This window comes from Aulonocara sp. 'chitande type north' Nkhata Bay, linkage group LG16 (assembly GCF_057382095.1).
Source record: "Aulonocara sp. 'chitande type north' Nkhata Bay isolate Kocher_YH1m ecotype deep benthic linkage group LG16, A_spYH_male_GT1.1, whole genome shotgun sequence".
Taxonomy (NCBI): Eukaryota; Metazoa; Chordata; class Actinopteri; order Cichliformes; family Cichlidae; genus Aulonocara; species Aulonocara sp. 'chitande type north' Nkhata Bay.
The window spans coordinates 24269767-24286077 of record NC_141359.1 but is presented as its reverse complement, the minus strand read 5'-3'; the positions used below and the strand labels follow the sequence as shown (position 1 = coordinate 24286077).

At 41.5% G+C, this 16311-nt stretch overlaps 1 protein-coding gene across 4 annotated transcripts in view; it reads right to left on the bottom strand.

Moving 5' to 3' along the window:
- LOC147311581 (obg-like ATPase 1) overlaps positions 1–16311 on the bottom strand; it is a 49262-nt gene that overhangs the window by 7239 nt on the left and 25712 nt on the right. For all 4 annotated transcript variants that reach the window (XM_086266723.1, XM_086266724.1, XM_086266725.1 and 1 more), the window contains 4 exons: positions 14853–15028; positions 11290–11370; positions 10825–10922; positions 32–172 (listed from right to left, as the gene is read on the bottom strand). In XM_086266723.1, the coding sequence (XP_086122849.1) occupies positions 32–172; positions 10825–10922; positions 11290–11370; positions 14853–15028 (496 nt within the window). The remainder of the gene's footprint in view (positions 1–31; positions 173–10824; positions 10923–11289; positions 11371–14852; positions 15029–16311) is intronic.

Below are 16311 nucleotides of genomic sequence, written 5' to 3'. Positions count from 1 at the left end.
TAAAGTGTGGGGAGACTGAATGCTAATTAACCTCTGCGTCTTGTGCTCTGTGCTGTACTTCTGCCTCTCCTCTTCACTCTTGTCCTGCAGCAGGCTCTCTAGGCCGCCACTAAAGGGGATGACCAAGGCTCCGGGGTCATGACTGTCCACCCACTCCTTGATTTTCACCAACCTGATTAAAAAAAAATAAAAACAGCAGTCGCAAAACACGTTGGAGGACTTGATTAACATGAACGTATTTGTTATTCGCTGCATGCATGCATATTCATGAGAGCAGCTGAAAATATGAGTGTTTGTGGGAGACTGCACTCTAAAGGTGGCATTTCCTTTCAGAGTTTGACTTTCTTTCCGTTCAAGTTCTCAACTAAAAATCAGACTTGACTACACGTCCTTTATCAAAGAGAAAGAAACATAATAAAAATACAAAAACTGGATATATATATATATATATATATATATATATAAATATATATATATATATATATATATATATATATATATATATATATATATATATATATATATATATATGTATAAAACAGGTCCTAATATTTTCAGTGATCCTAAAATGATGCCAAAAGTAGGAGGGCATTCATTTCCACTTTAAGACATAAAGCAGTAAAAAGTGTCAAGAATATTAAATTTTGCTGAAGTTTGGGTTTTCATTCATTTTATTTTATTGTTAAATATGTTACCTGATTCTTTTTGTTTTCAGCACCTTCTTTATGGTGTTAAATGTTGTGTTTTGTATCATTAACCTAATTCAGACTTTTAAAGACATTTGTATGTCATTTCACGCTGTTTTGTCCTTGTTGTAATTTGAGGTATTCTTAAATTAATTGCACAGAAAGACAGTTTAGCCACTTTTAGGTGGAAAAGTGGCTAAGGTCAGCAGTTCACCTCATGGCTTCTTTTCAAAAGAGTTCAAAAAACAAACAGATGATGCCACTGTGGTCACATTTTTTTTATACTTAATCAATAGCTGTGACTTCCCTTTTTGCACTTCTCGAATAAATGTGACACCTTTGCTCCTGCAGATAATAAATAAATGATTTAAATAGACATTAAAATAATCAGTTCGACAACAAGACTGTTCTTAATAAGTGCATTTTGAAATCGCTCAAGCAAAAAGTCACACATTTCTCTCTGAAATGTGGAAGTGAAATTCACGATATACTTTTTTAAACTATGAAAAAAGAAATCTTCCACCAGCCGAGTGTTTTTTTGAATGTTAGATAAACATTAACATTCAAGCAACGAGAAAGCACTGCAACTAACCACCTACTGTTATCTTTGGCACTTTCTTAACTGCATGATCTTTTTTTTCCTTTACGTGTTCTTGTCCAGCAGGACACCTGACATTGCAGGACAAAGATATCCTCACAGCTAATGGTAACCCTCAGTCAGAACAATACGAGGGGGTTAGAGCAATTATGAGATTAGCCTCACAAGCTCCGAGGCTGGGATTGGACGGATCTCAAAGAGCAGCATCACACAAATCCATTTTCACACGGCGGCTCCTGGGCTGGATTGATTCTAAGGGGTCCCTGTCATTATCTGTAATCCTAGTTTCCTGTTTAAAGCCCATAAGAATCAAAGACTGGGAGGAACCACACCACCTCAATACCACATCTATTCCAATAACAATGTCACCGCTTTATCACCTGCAGCACCCTATCGCTGCTCCTACCTAATGATTATCAATATACAATATATGACAAGGTAACGGGCAAAACGAAGAGCACAGTTTTGCTTTGATTGAATGTTTTTCTCAACAAGTTAAAATAACACCACAGGCCGGCGCAGTAAATCTGAAATGCCTCATATGCCAGGTCATCTGTCTGCCTTTTCAGATGGACATCTATTAAGAGGAATAACCTAATATTTCCCTTACTGTTCACACCATGTATGCAGATCTGACGCTTGACTGCCACCACAATAACACACAATAAGGTGGCATCCAACGTCTCGCCAATAAAGGACAGAAAAATAAAACACATTTAGCCAAAGCAGAAAACCTGAAAACATAGGAGATGGAGGGCGCTCCAAGAGGGGAAAAATCCAATCTGAGATAATAACAGCTGTAGTTTGTCACTTTTAGCAGCACAGCTGTCTATTTGGTGGCACGTTATTTGCATTCCTCAGGTATTGCGTTCTCTACAGGCGGCTGAATAATGATTCACAAATCACTCTCTCCACACCAGTCAAGGGCTGTGATCCTTTGAATAGACCATTGTACCTGAGACTGTAATTGGTGAAGACTTGACAGAGCTGAGCCAAGCCAGCCAAGTAACAAAGAGGCTCTTGGTAGAAGGCTGAGGGATGATTTTAATAATGTGAAGCCGAGACGGAGAACGTGAGCTGCAAATGAGCACGGGGGTCTCCGGGTCCTTGCACTGAGTGACACAGGACCAGACAAACACCTTGCCACAGGAACATGAAACACCCCCTTCCCACAACTCCAGAAACAAAGCGCTGTCAATTAAGAGCTTTGAAGTGCCATCAACATGACTCCCAAAACCAATTCTGTCAACTTCACCACTGTCTACCCGTGCCACTTTGCAATTTGTATTTATGTCCCTTCCAATTATTTGTGTGAAATTTTATGTGGATGTGTAAATTTGGAAAAATGTTTATGTAAAACATGCTGCAGATTTCTTTGTGTCTTTATGGCTCTCAGTCATACTAAAGAATAAAGGGGTGTTCTTGTTCGTGGAGGCCCATTCACAGTGTGAAATGCCTATTTAACACAAGAAACAGGCCTGACTTTTGTTTTAGAGGAAGGTTTACTGCCTGATTAAAAATAAGCAAGTGAAAAGATATGCAGTTTTGTTAAAATCAGTAATAAGATGTAAGTAAAATATTTTCCCTGTAGGTCTTCTTCATCAACCTCGTACTCTAAACTAATACAAGTGAGAAAGATGTGTGTGCGTGTGTGTGTGCGTGTGTGTGTGCATGTGTGTGTGCATGTGTGAGAGAGAGCGTGTGCGAGTGCATGTGTCTTGTCAGTCTCTATTATGTCCCAGAACTGAGTGCCATCTCTCACTGCTCGGTTAATAGAAAGATTCAGCACTTTCTGCTCTTGATATCCCTCTCTGAACAAATGATGCCTGAAATTTTTATTCTTTTTATAATGGAATTCCAATGGCTTCTGCTGCAAATCAAGTGGAAATTTTTGCATATCAAGTGGGAAAAATTAAATGTTAACCACGTTTTAATGTGATTAAGGGTGACAGAGACATTATTTCTGCTAATCATTCACTGGCTTGAAGGCTCAAACAAGTCCAAGGAACAAGCTGTGTTTGTGCTCTCAGATCAAATGGAAAAATATAGTTTTTTTTAACCAGAAAAACTTTGGCAAAACTCAAACATGTATGCATTATTATTTATTATTATTATTTTTTAAAGGTAAAAAACAGTCAACATGAAACCAAGACCATGTGACACCTTACATCTTACGTCTAGAAAATATAATAGGCATCACACCATTTGTTGCAAGCTTTGGATCTAATGCTTATTGTATTTAAAGTACATGTAATTTAAAACACAATATATTCTACAATTACAAGAAGAAAAAAACCCACAATTGGACCTTTTGCAACAGACTGGCTCTGAATAGAGATGTTCCCCAGGTGGGGCCACCCTCCGGAGCTTGCCTATTTGTCTTTTTGTGTGAGAATCCTAAAGGGGGATAATTCCTGTGTTTCTGAATGCCTGGGGGCTTCCCTGGGCTTTGTCAGAGCTTTGATCTGCTTAAATGGCTCAAACAATAGGAACATCTAAAGTACAGGGGCAGCTACCTGAGAAATGACCTGGGCCTGCGTCTGACATACACTCAAACAGGTTGGCTTCATCATGAGTGCAGAGCCAGTTAAGCCTGTATAAGGTCGGCCACCTCCGGTTTGAGTGCTCAGTCCCGATGCGATTGAGTGCTGACAGACCCGAAGAGTAATCCGCTACCTACATCCTCCACAGCTCGATCACTGACACACCCACAGGTGAGCTCCCAGCACCTGAGTCCGGGTAGCTCAGCTGAATGTGTTACTTACTCCCTTCACATGTCCTGACAGCTACTGGCTTAGATGCCAGGCACAGAATCATCAAGTAATAAACCCAGAGTCCCCCCTGTTTGTCTGGTCCCAGGTTACAAGGATGAGCAACCTAGGGGGCCAAGATGTTGCGGCACACAGCATATACTACCCCCTCCTCTTCCCTTCCTCTGTGGCGGGAGAGAGAAATGAGAGGTATGAGCTCATGGTGGCTTTTGAGGCTGGGAAGTCGGGGGCTCTGTGGGAAGCTTTTCATCCTCCCAGTGGTGAGCTCCTGAGCGACAAGAGTGCAGACGCTCTGTGCTCCCTGTGGCCATAGCCGGATGGAAAGGCATTACCCATCGCGTCTTTAAGAAAGGGAGGAGATCTGACACATACACACACATACGCGCGCGCACACACAGACACACTATCAGCAATATTACCAACTTCTTTCAATCTTCAAAGCAATCATGGGCTGGAGGAAACAGAACATGGCGCACGCACAATGGGAGCAGCTTTAATTAAGAGCATCATCTCACATCGTATCTCAAACAAACCTTGAGGGTGTGCTGGTAACAAGCTTTTTAAAACAACTTTCCTTTCTTTGATAACTACACCCATTAAATATTGTGACTTTAAACGTTTGCACATGATAGATGAAACCTTAACAACCCCATCCGCCATAGATTTGTCTTTAAGATGGTCGTTAAGGACACAATATCAAAGCCATAACTCATTAAAGATATTTCTGTGGGGTGGGGGTGCAAAAAAAACCAAACAAAAAACAGGCAAACATGAGAAATTCAAACAGTAACCCAGAGGAGTACATTCTACATCACCCAAAATAATTCTCTATATGGGGTATCCATGCTGTCATTCATGGCAGTTGACTGGGCGAGAGAAAATAAGGGGGCTGGGGGTAGAGAGGGGGGAGTCATCAAGATGTGACAATTGTGACAAGAGCAGGCAAAGTGTAGCGCTGAAGAACACCACACGGATTTCTCCATCTCTTCTTTTTTTCCAGGATGACAGCTTAATGTCTACCACATGCAATATTTATTCTCATCGTGTGTCAGACTGTCTAGCTGTCCTAGGGAGTACAAAGAATGCCACTTATTAGAATAAAAGCAGAAGGAAGGTAATCAAGGACATATGTAACATCAGCCAATCATGCCCCCCCCCTCCCCAACACCGCTTACAATCCGACATCTTTTTTTTCTCCCCTCGTCCATTCATAACAGTTTCAACAATAATCCTGATAATAAGCGCTCAGGAGCTGTATGTGGCAACAGTAAAATTCATTTATTTGTCTCATTAAACTTGTCGAGGCTACAGGCCACTCACTGCAGCATGTGTCCCTGGCCTTAAGCTTATCGCAAAGATAACACAAAGCTCATCTCAAGAAGCTCAACTATCAAAATCTAGCGTTTGCACAGATGCGAAACTCGTAGACATTTATTTCTATGTCAGCAAAATGCCAGGAGAACAATCCCCCCCGTGTGTGTCTTCAGAATAAGTGGATTATGAACTATTGGGGGCAGACTGACTCAGCATTTATCAGATTTGAGGCTGAGGAATGAGGGAGTAATCTATACCGGGGTTTGGAGACCAAACTGAAGAATATAGAAAGAAGATGAAAAACTTTTAGTCTCAATTTTACTACAAAGTATTCATCACGAAGCACATCAAAGACAATGGGGTCATGTGGTACACGGCAACAGTGCCCTTTCATTACCTGGACAGGGGACAGTCAATAACTGGGGTAACAGAGTCGACAGGACTTTACATCTGTTTCAGTTTTACTGTACTTCCTCTCCTGTTGTTTTCACTCATTGAAAGCTAGCTGACAGCATCCATTAGGACCGACTGCGGATAGTAGGGTATGCATCCTACCATGGGAAAGTGTTTCTCGGGATCCCACACTGAACAAGGACAGAGTGGACAAATCAAACAGGAGTATGCAATCGTATATCTCCCACATGGCTTTGAAAAGTGAACTCTAACTCCCTAGATAGTAGTTCCTAAAAAAAACTTGGATGGAGCCAGTGGTTTTGCACTCAATAAAGTTTCACTTGTGTTTGTGTGAATTATGGTTTGGAGTAGCTGAAGTGGGTAGCAGTGATTTCTTTCATGGACTGGCTTTGTCTGTGGGTTTGACTTTTTTTTCAGTCTTTAAATGTTGGTGTGGTTCCTGAAACGAGTGTTTGTTTGTCAAAATTATAAGACAGCGAAAAAATAATGCATGATAAAGTTGTTACTGACATTCTTCAGGACCAAAAAGCAGAGGTAACAAAATCAACCCTTAAGCTGAGCAGACATAGTATACCCCCCTTCTCCACATCGAGTTGTCTGCTGTGAGACAGAGTGGCACAATGCTGCAGCTCCTCTCGGGGCTTCCTTTACTTCAATTGTGAAAGCTCCTCCTACAGGCAGACCGGAGTATCAGACTCTGGGGAAATAACAACCTCTGTGGCTGGATTTCCTCAACCTACTCGGAGATATTACCTCATGTTTACACCGCATTTGCCTCAAAGGTTACGCCGGGGACAAATCTACATTCTTCTCATTGTCAACAAATCCAGTGCTGAGATTTAAACTGGTGCACCGACTCTTTCTCTCAGTATTTTCTCATCCTCCTGCTCTGTCAGCCCAAAACCAATTTGCTCCTACTCAAAAAAAGATACACCTTGAAACAAATACATATCCATATGTAAGCTTTAATATAATTTTCCACCACAGAAAGGCGCTGTACTTTTTAGTCAAATAACTATAATTTGGTGTATTTTGGGGTTCATTTTTAGTCTATTTAAAATATATACATGGGGTATTTTTTATTTTCTGAAAACAGAATTTTATATAAGGACAGCTTCCACAATTTGCACTGTTTCTATTTATTGTATCTCAACATTGTGGGCCATGTATATTTTTTTACTGCTCTTGGAAAATAAAAAACATTAATAGGATTGGTCTTCTTGGTTTTGGTCTTATTATTACTTTGGAATTAGTGAAATAAGAGATACTGGAAATATTGCTTTTTTTTTTTTTTTTTTGCCTGTCCCGTTTGGCTCTTTTGCCATCAGAATTGTTGTCTAAAGGCAAAGAAAGATGCCCAACGGATTTACTTTACCAAATTGACCATCCCAGCCTTGCCATAATGGTCCATTTGATTCACCTTTTATTGTTTATTTTATTTTCACTTACTGAACATGGGACAGACTTGACTGGGGGAAAGAAGGGGAGAAAGAAAGAGGGAAAGAGAAACAGCTGAGAAGAGGGACGGGGGAGAAGGGCAAAAACCAAAAACCAACAGAATGAGCAGAAAAAGAAAAAAAAGAAGAAAAAAAGAAAAAAAAATGCATATATCAATCATATATTGCTTTCTTATCTTTGAACACACCAGCGTTAAACAAGGCCTTGTGCTGAAATCAGACTGGTCAGGTCTTCTGAAGCATCACCGTTGTCTGAAATGGCTAACGAGGGGAATCAGGATTGCAGAAGATTTTCTGAATTACATCACGACAAGAAAACATTAGCAAGTAGATTATAGATATGGATGCATTTGTGGTAGGAAAACACAATTAGGTAGAGACCGACAGAAAGAGCAGCTGTGGCATGTTAAAGTTGGCGCTTCCCGGCATAAAGAATAATGAGAGAGGTACCAAACGTAACACGCACTGGAGGCAAACAATGCTTAAGAGAGATAAAGTATGAATACGTTTGGAAGAGTACAACAACAAAAAAGTATTTGGAGATTAAAGAGAAAAGTACACATCCTCAGACCTATGCCCACTTGTATACAGGCAGACAAACAGACCCTGACTAACATACATGCTCACACATGCAAACACACGCACGCAGACACACGCACACACACGCACAGAGTTAATAAAAGCTGCAAGCAGTGGTACCCTGCAGTTCTTACACTCACCAGGAGAGCCCACACGGCAGAGGCACTCACAGACAGGTCACGCTTGCCGGTTTCCTTAAAGGTCAACTCATCTACTTAAGAGGCACCAATTTACTTTAATGCACATTGTCCAAAAGAAGGAGAAGGAAAAGGCAGAAAAAGAAATGACAAGGGAGGAAAAAACATCACAGTATAGCTGAAGTGTCCTCTAATTGTGTCTTCTGTCATTACAAAATATGAATACTCTTCGAAGATTAAGAAGAAGATTAAATAAATATCTGATATCAAATCTATTAAAAGAAAGAAAGAGTCCTAAAATTGGCGAGGCCACGTGCTTGTAAAATACACAACGTCTTAGATGACGAGTAAAGATGCCAGCATTGGGCAGACTGCAGCCACCACATTATCAACAGCGCTCTCACAGACACACACACGCACACACACACACTGCGCTCTGTTGAATAGTCTTCCAGGCAGCTCACTGACGCCGGGGAAAGAGGAGAAAGCCTCTTGATAGACTCTTGTAGATGCCATTCCCTATCACGCAATGCCTCTCAGTCATAAACACATGACAAATGCAGCCTTAATCATTTTTTACGAGCGGGGATGTGCAGGGGGCAGTGCATGGCTAGAGGGGAGAGGGGAGCGGTGAGCAGCAGGCGGCCCCCTCTGCACAGAGGAGAGGGCTGTGTGGTAAAGTCTCCTCTGGAACATCACTCGGCCAGCGCGCCTTTGATCTCCACACCGCAATTACACCAGCATCCAAATGAGCATGGAGTCGCCTCTGAAACAGACTTCAAACATGCACATGTACGCATTCTCATACACATACACTGTATAGGATTGGAGCCATGTGCTCCTCTCAACAGTAAATGATGTACTGTCTCCAGCAGAGAACCTGGGGATGAAAGGAGGCCTTGCTCCTTGTCTGATCCCTCCATTAATGATGGCTTTCTAAAGCTAATACTCTGTATTCTTGTCTAAACAAGGCCAGCTTGGTATGTGGTTCCCATACTCCAAACAGGATGATCCCGGTTAACAACAGAATGTTTTTGGAGACTTACAATACTAAATAAAACTATTGCAAACGATGATGCAATTACCATAACTATTTCGAGAAAATGCTATTAAATGGCTATAATAATAAAAAAAAAACTAAATTATAATGCATACATTAAAAATATCAGGATCGTGTAACTGAGATTAAATAGCATGAACCTCAATCTTGCTTGGCAGCATCTCAGCAAAACACCTTAAATATAAAAGAGCTTAAAAAAATAAAAAGAAGCAGGGAAGTGAACCTGTGAAAAGGCCTGAATGGGTGTCCTGAGAGACACAGATAAAATTGGCTTATTTGCCTCATTCTACGATTCGCCTTCTTTCCCTGAACACATTAAACCTGGGATTGCAATTTGTCTTGCTGTTTGCTTTGAATAGTCCTTAACCGTATCATCATCTCAACTGTGCTGGTGGAAAAACACGGGAGCATGGCGACAGCCAAATGGCAGTCTGGCGTCTCTGCAGCAGACTAGCTGCCATTAGGGCTGAGAGCAGCATTTATTGTACAATTAGGGACAGCTAGATCTACCTGTAATCATCTCCATACAGGTGTGAGCTCCTCTCTGGACAAGGGAAGTGACTCATCACTTGTCAAACATCAACACTTTGATGTCGGCATTGTTCATCGCGGAGCCCTCGGGACACCTGAGCACTACTGTTTAAAACACTCCGCGATTTATTGCATTTCACACAGTTAGAAACATGCACGCACACACACAACATGAGAAAAAAAAGGGGGGAGGGGGGAACCTCTATTCCTACTGATGACGGATGTTCCACTTGCCATGAATCATTTGATTTATGAGTTCTCTTCCTCCTCCCTCCGTCTGACAGTCATACTTTCGTGTCAGGAACATTTTAACAAACAGTCATAGGTAAACAACTTCACTTGTAATACAATGCTGCCAAGTAAAGCGCCAAAAACAAATTTTCTAAGAAGTGACACCACCAGCCTGGAGGGCAATTGGAAAAGTGTGATAACAATCCACAAGTTGGTATTATTGACAAAATGGCTGCAGTGTGGGAAAAGTAGCCCTTTCAGACATAATGGATGTCAAACACCAGCCTTCTGGATCAGCTCTCACTGAGGCCACATGACAACATTACTACAAAAAAGTGCTTGTAAGGATCACAGAGCTGGAAGTTTATATCAGTGCCTTCAAGGTCATCTTTAGCCCTTTGACATCGTGACCAGTGTTGTACCTGAAAGCATGAGTCATGCAATTCCCCGTACATGCGCATTATTATGGAAAACAGTCAGTTAAACACATCTAGGAAGCCTCGGCTGTCGTTCTGAACTGTGGGAATTTCATGGCTGTGAAGAGATGCTTGTAAAGCAAGAGCAACAACATGTGAAGACAAAACCAAATATTTGCAAAAACAATTTCAGATAATCTTTAAGGAGTCTTGCCCCTATGATTTACTGGCCCAGATGATTTTAATCAGCTGTTTGGCTTCAAAATGTACATACGCTTGTTTTGTTTTGTCATTTAAAGCCTTCGCTCTCTTTGATATCATATGGAAATGAGAAATTTTGCTGGAAATGGAGACCATATGCTCGTATGGGCTTAATGAAGTGCAGAGTCTGGGGCTGGGTGTTGTGTTAGAGCTTACTTAGTGCCACCTCCAGGCAGATTCTCTCACAGAGATATGACTGTTGTTGTCAGCAGGAGACCACAGTAAGTCTCACACAACGGCAAATGCGCACACGTTTAGATTAAACTAAGCAAAAATGAACGCTATTCCTTACGTAAGTAGAAGGAAAGCTCTTTAGCGATGATTAGTGAGAGCGATGAATCTGCTCCCGCCCTTCTTCGAAGTACTCACCATTTGTTCTTTCTTCTTATGTAGTCTTTCTCAGAGAGATTAACGAGGTAGATCATTGGTTTGGATGTCAAAAACAAGTATTTGTTCAGCACTTCGATCTGTAGAAAAAGACAGACAAGGCAAGTACTGAGAATCCACAACTTTCCAAAGTAGCCTTTGAGGACAACACAGAGACAAGCGAAGCCAAATCAAATTAGAGTCTGGTGTATAGGCTCTGTGGGGCGCAACTAGGAAGCCTCTAAATCAAGATCAGCATGGCCAGATGTCATTAGCTTGTACAAAAGCAATGTCAAAATATAACTGTGCATAATATTAACTTGCGATTTGCACAAAAAACATGTTGCTTGAAAAAACAAAACACAAAAAACAAAAGAAGAGGAAACAGCAGTTGTACTTTTAGGTCAGATGAAAAGATTAGCATGATAAATCGCGCCAATAAATGTGACAGCAACATCAAAGGCTTACCTCCTTGTCGTTCCAGTCGTGATAGTAGCGGATGTGTTTCTTTTCATCCACTACCCAGCTCTTGATTTTGCACATAATGTCCTGTATGGGGTTAAAATAGAATGAACAAGGAGCCATTAAAGGAGATGAAAAAGAATATAAACCCAGCAGGGTATGGGCTAATTATTTCCTAAATGCATGGCATCCTGATGCCAAAATGAACAATGGCCTTTGCTCGCATTCAAGCAGGAGTGGCCTATCTTTGACAGGGATGGCATGCACAAGACCCCCTTCCCTCCTTTAAATCATGACAAAATGCCTTCTGGGGTGTCTCTCTCAGAGTCTCAGCTTTATACATCAATATTCCATCGGGACTGTTTAATGAAAAGGATAGAGAGAGGAGACGAAATTGGAAAGAGCGGGGAACTAATTGGAAGTTGGTTAGTAAGGTGTAAATTACTGGTCCCTCCTCAGGCACTTTGCAGAATGTAGTCCTACTGAATAAGGACTAGTGAGGTACAGAGCTAATTATTCAGTGTTTCTTCTGGAGAAAATATTGAGCATTTCCAGCTATGTATGCCACATTCATTACTGAGGTACTTGTGGGTTGAGACCACAGGCAAGACTGGGTCTTGACAGGATCTGGAAGCGGAAAAGGGTGGGAAAATGGGAGGGAGGTAGTTATAAAATTTGTAATAAAGAAATTGAGCCTATTATTGTTGATCCAGCCCCACAGAAATTAGCGGAACACATTCTTTTTGTTCCTGTCAACTTGACCTCCCCCTTCATATAAAAACTCCCCCACCCCCTGCAACACTCCCCCTACCTCCTTTTCCCTCCCCAAACCCTTGCAGCACTTCACAATCATACTCCCTTTTGAAAGAACTGAGGAAAAAATCCTGCCAGAGCCTCAATTACACAATGGCAGAAAAAGCTCCACACACTGACCCCCAGCCAGCTGCATTCACTCTCTGCACATCTCTCTCCACAGGAATTCTAAAGGCCTTTTAGTCAGGCAGCCAGAGTGCAGCCAGCGGGAGAGAGCGCAGGAAGAGCTGCATACACTCCGCCCGCGCCGGCCCAAGTCTTCACAGAGAGATTAATCATCTGTGAAATGGAAACAGCAAACGGCCAGTGACACAGGCTGAACCCGCTCCAGGTTTCCCTCATCAGCTCGCAGCCGCCGTGCAGAGCTCCTCTAACAGGCAGGTGTTAATAAAAGGCATATAGGTCCCACAGGGGTCAAACACATACGCTTGCCACCATGAAGCGCCGCTGGTGGGCCGGTTTCTTATTATTGTTTTGCAGGGAGAGGGGATTTGAGGATTCACTTGGACAAAAGCAATGAAACATTGTTCTTGTAAACACAGCACCAGAAAACATGTTTACATTTTTTAACAATGCATAAATTTGAGCCTTGTAGTGGTGCGTGCACATAAATTTAGCACAACAAAATATTAGAACTTTTAGGAATTTGAACCTTACAGTAATTTCCATATATGTCTTTAGTTTTCCTAAATAGTATAACATCATCTGTGTAGCAGTGTTTTTTTTAACAGTTTCGATAAAACTGCATACTTCGTCACAACTCAAATCCTTTAATCTGATAATGTCAGTCTTGTCTTTAAGGATTTTGTCTTGTGCCGACATCCGGTTTCAGCAGGAAGTTAGGCTGATTTGTGTCACAAACTACAATTATTCAGTGTTGTCCTTTTGGTGTTATCTTATACTGCATAATTATATGCTGCTTTGCACAGTAGTTTTCTTTCAGAGTAATACACTATGCTGGCACTGTGTTTCTATGTAACAGGGCAAAGGTCTGCATTTTTCTGCAAGACAACACTTTGCCCTTTCAATCCAACACTTGATGAGTGCAAACAGAAGCAAATTCACATGAACTCAATGCTGACCTTCTTCTTTTTTTCAAATTAAGAATATTTTCAGTTTTCTAACACAGCAACTTGTGGGCTTTGAGATGCTTGATTTTATTTAAAATACACTGCTGCTTTTCGTGCAAAAAACCCTCCCCTGATTTTTGAATTTTTAGGCCATGTTTTAACAAGAAACAGGGTGCATCATCCTGAATTATGTCATATTTACCACTGTGATAATCACCACAGACTTAAATAGTACAATAAGACACTCTCACATTTCAATCCCATTAAACAAATTCTTTAAATCTGTTAGGAACAGGATAAAATATGCTTTTATTCATGAATTTTCACACCACACGCAGACCTTTAGAGTATATAGACAAATGAGTGCGACAAAGGAAATTAAATCCCATTTCAAAGGTCTTTCAAGCAATCACCTTTTAAAAGGCTGCACACAATATCCTTTTTATTTCACATTATTTCGTGGCACTGCAAAAGAAAGAACGAGCACCATTGTTTCTACTAAACTGTACATTTTTAGACATAGTCTCGATGTTCTGCATATAGATGTTGAATTAGACGTGCGTACGTGTGCCTACACACAGCTGAGCATGTCACACGCTAGGCTCAGCCTGTGAGACAATCACACAATCCCTCCCATCTAAAAGCTTAGTGCAGCCTTTGATAAGCACCATTCTTTGCCATCTAAAGAGGTCTTCTATAGATTCTCACTTGCCGACGCGTGCACAACCTTTGACAAGTAATGTAGATCATTTTTATTCATTGCCTAAAATTGTTAGCAATTATGTGCGTAAGCGGCCACCTGCCTAGCCTGAATGGCTCCTGTCTGCGGGGCTACAGGGGTGTGGGGAAGTGCTGCTGGCTGTAAGGGGGTGGGTGGGTGGGGGGGTTTCGTCTGAGGGAAACCAACCAGTCACGGGGGCCTCTGCAGCAGGTGAAATAGCCCCTCTCGTTAGTGTAATGAGTGGTCAGAGCCTTGGTGTGTTGGGGCCTGAAATTGGGCATGCTGCTCCAAGTGAAAGGCCAGATCCCCCTTGCTTGCTGGCCCATCCTAACCTGCTCCAATGATGGAAGGGCATCATGTGACATTTGCAACCAAATCATTGCTAAAGTTAGCTGCTCAGCCTCATTACCGGAACAATATAACCACCTGAGTGTGTGCGAGCATCCATATATATTTTGATCTAGCATCCAAGATGTGGATTCTTTTCTCATCTTGCCTTGCATTTTGCCCTGCACCACCGAGAACTGAGAATCTTCTGTCAAAGCATATTCTAAACATTTACTGTATTGATAGCAAGGTATAGGCATATGTGTCACCCACTATATGGCCTCACACAATTTCCCGAGCTGCTGTAGGTGTATAAGCATGAGACAGAGCTGTGCCATGATTTGAGTATTACTTTAGATGAAAAGAGCTGTGTGGAAACACTTTCATTAGCCCAGTGCTGTGACCCAGGGTCAGTAGCTGAATAAGTAACTCTCTATTAATGATTTCTACAGCAGAAAACCCCTGACCCCTGATCACTTTCAATCTCAGAAAGGGAAAAATGGGCCAGGGGGAGGGGTGAGACCTATTGGAGGGAGATTAAAAAAACATACTTTTTTTTCCTTGGCCATGTGTGGGTGGGTTATTATTTGTGCCTTGCTGTGAGGGGGAGCAAAGGGCCTGCTGGGACATTGACTCACATATTCTGGTTTGAGTTTCTTGTCACTGCCTCTAATGGCTGTCTTCTCTAGCTTGTCAATAATAGGGCTGATCATCTCCTCATCCTTCAGCCTCAGCTCCTCGTGGATGATCTCCATGTCCCTCACTGGGTCCACTGTCCCCTCCACATGGATGATATCCTCATCATCAAAAGCACCTGCAGGGATAAGATACAAACACATAGGGAGAGCATCAGGATAAAGGTTTTTTTCTTCTTCTTAGAAATAACAACAGCACTGCTTTAGATGAACACGTATAATCCAAACAACAAATTGGGGTAACAGAATCAATGACATTGACTTTTTGGAAATCAAATGTGAAACAGTGATTAGATTCAGCCCAGGAAAAGCATTATTTTTTGCAGAGAATATGAAAAAAAGGCATCCACATAAAAAAGCACAATGTCAGTCATAGAAATGCAATATTCAGGAATATATTTAATCTTTATTTTCAGTGTGTCAGAACAGTTAGAAACCAGCTCACAGTGTCAAGCCAAGTTCCACCAAAATTGGCTTTAAGTGCAACTAAAACAGGCCTGTCTGTCATTCTGCATGAAGCGGAGAGCATCTGGCCTTGCATTTCCTACTTCTCCGTTTTAAAACTATTAGCCATTTAGTGAAAAAAAACATAAAAACCAACAAAAAACGCAGAAAACTAAGCATGATTTAGGAGAAAATGTCAGCGTTCTTATATGAAAGAGGACAGCCGTTTTCCAATCATTTGCATCTTAGCTGTGGCTATGCTGGTGATTAGGTAATGAGACTGTGAAGCAGACCATTTAGCCACCAGCGGCTCTTAGGACTCCTTCTGATTCTTCAGCAGTGCTCAGGGTTTGGAAGGGGGGGTGGTGGCGGGTGGGGGTGGGGCTGGTGGGGTGGTGGTGGGTGGGTTGTACATCTGGCACATGAGAGTGACAAGCCTTTAACATTAACACTGGCAACTGTAGTGGACAATTCTCCCACATGTCTTGCAAATATTTTCTTCAATTTACAAAGTACAGTTTGTGCAGAGCTTGTTTGACAACATGGCGCCTTTGGGGGGGGGGGGGGGGAGAAAGAGCACCTCACTGGTGTATTAATCATTCTACAGCACTGGGAACACTGCAGCATGAAAACTGACTCAGTTCCAAACAAAACTTCTGAAGTTAACATTTTACTTACCGGTAACTAAAAGTGTTGTGTTCTAAAGTAAGACATCAAATGGTCACAATTCTACAACCCCCCCCCCCCCCCCCCCCCCCCCAAAACAAAATGTCCATGTATATATAAAAGTATTACATATCATATTTCTATATGGCTCTTGCTAGATTATCATGAATGTTTAAAGTAGAATTTTACTCTTGCAGGCAAAAAACAGCACACTATAAAAAACAACAACAAAATAACTTGACAATTTGAAACAAGTAAGCAAATTTTTTTTTTTCAACTGGCGATTGTCAGG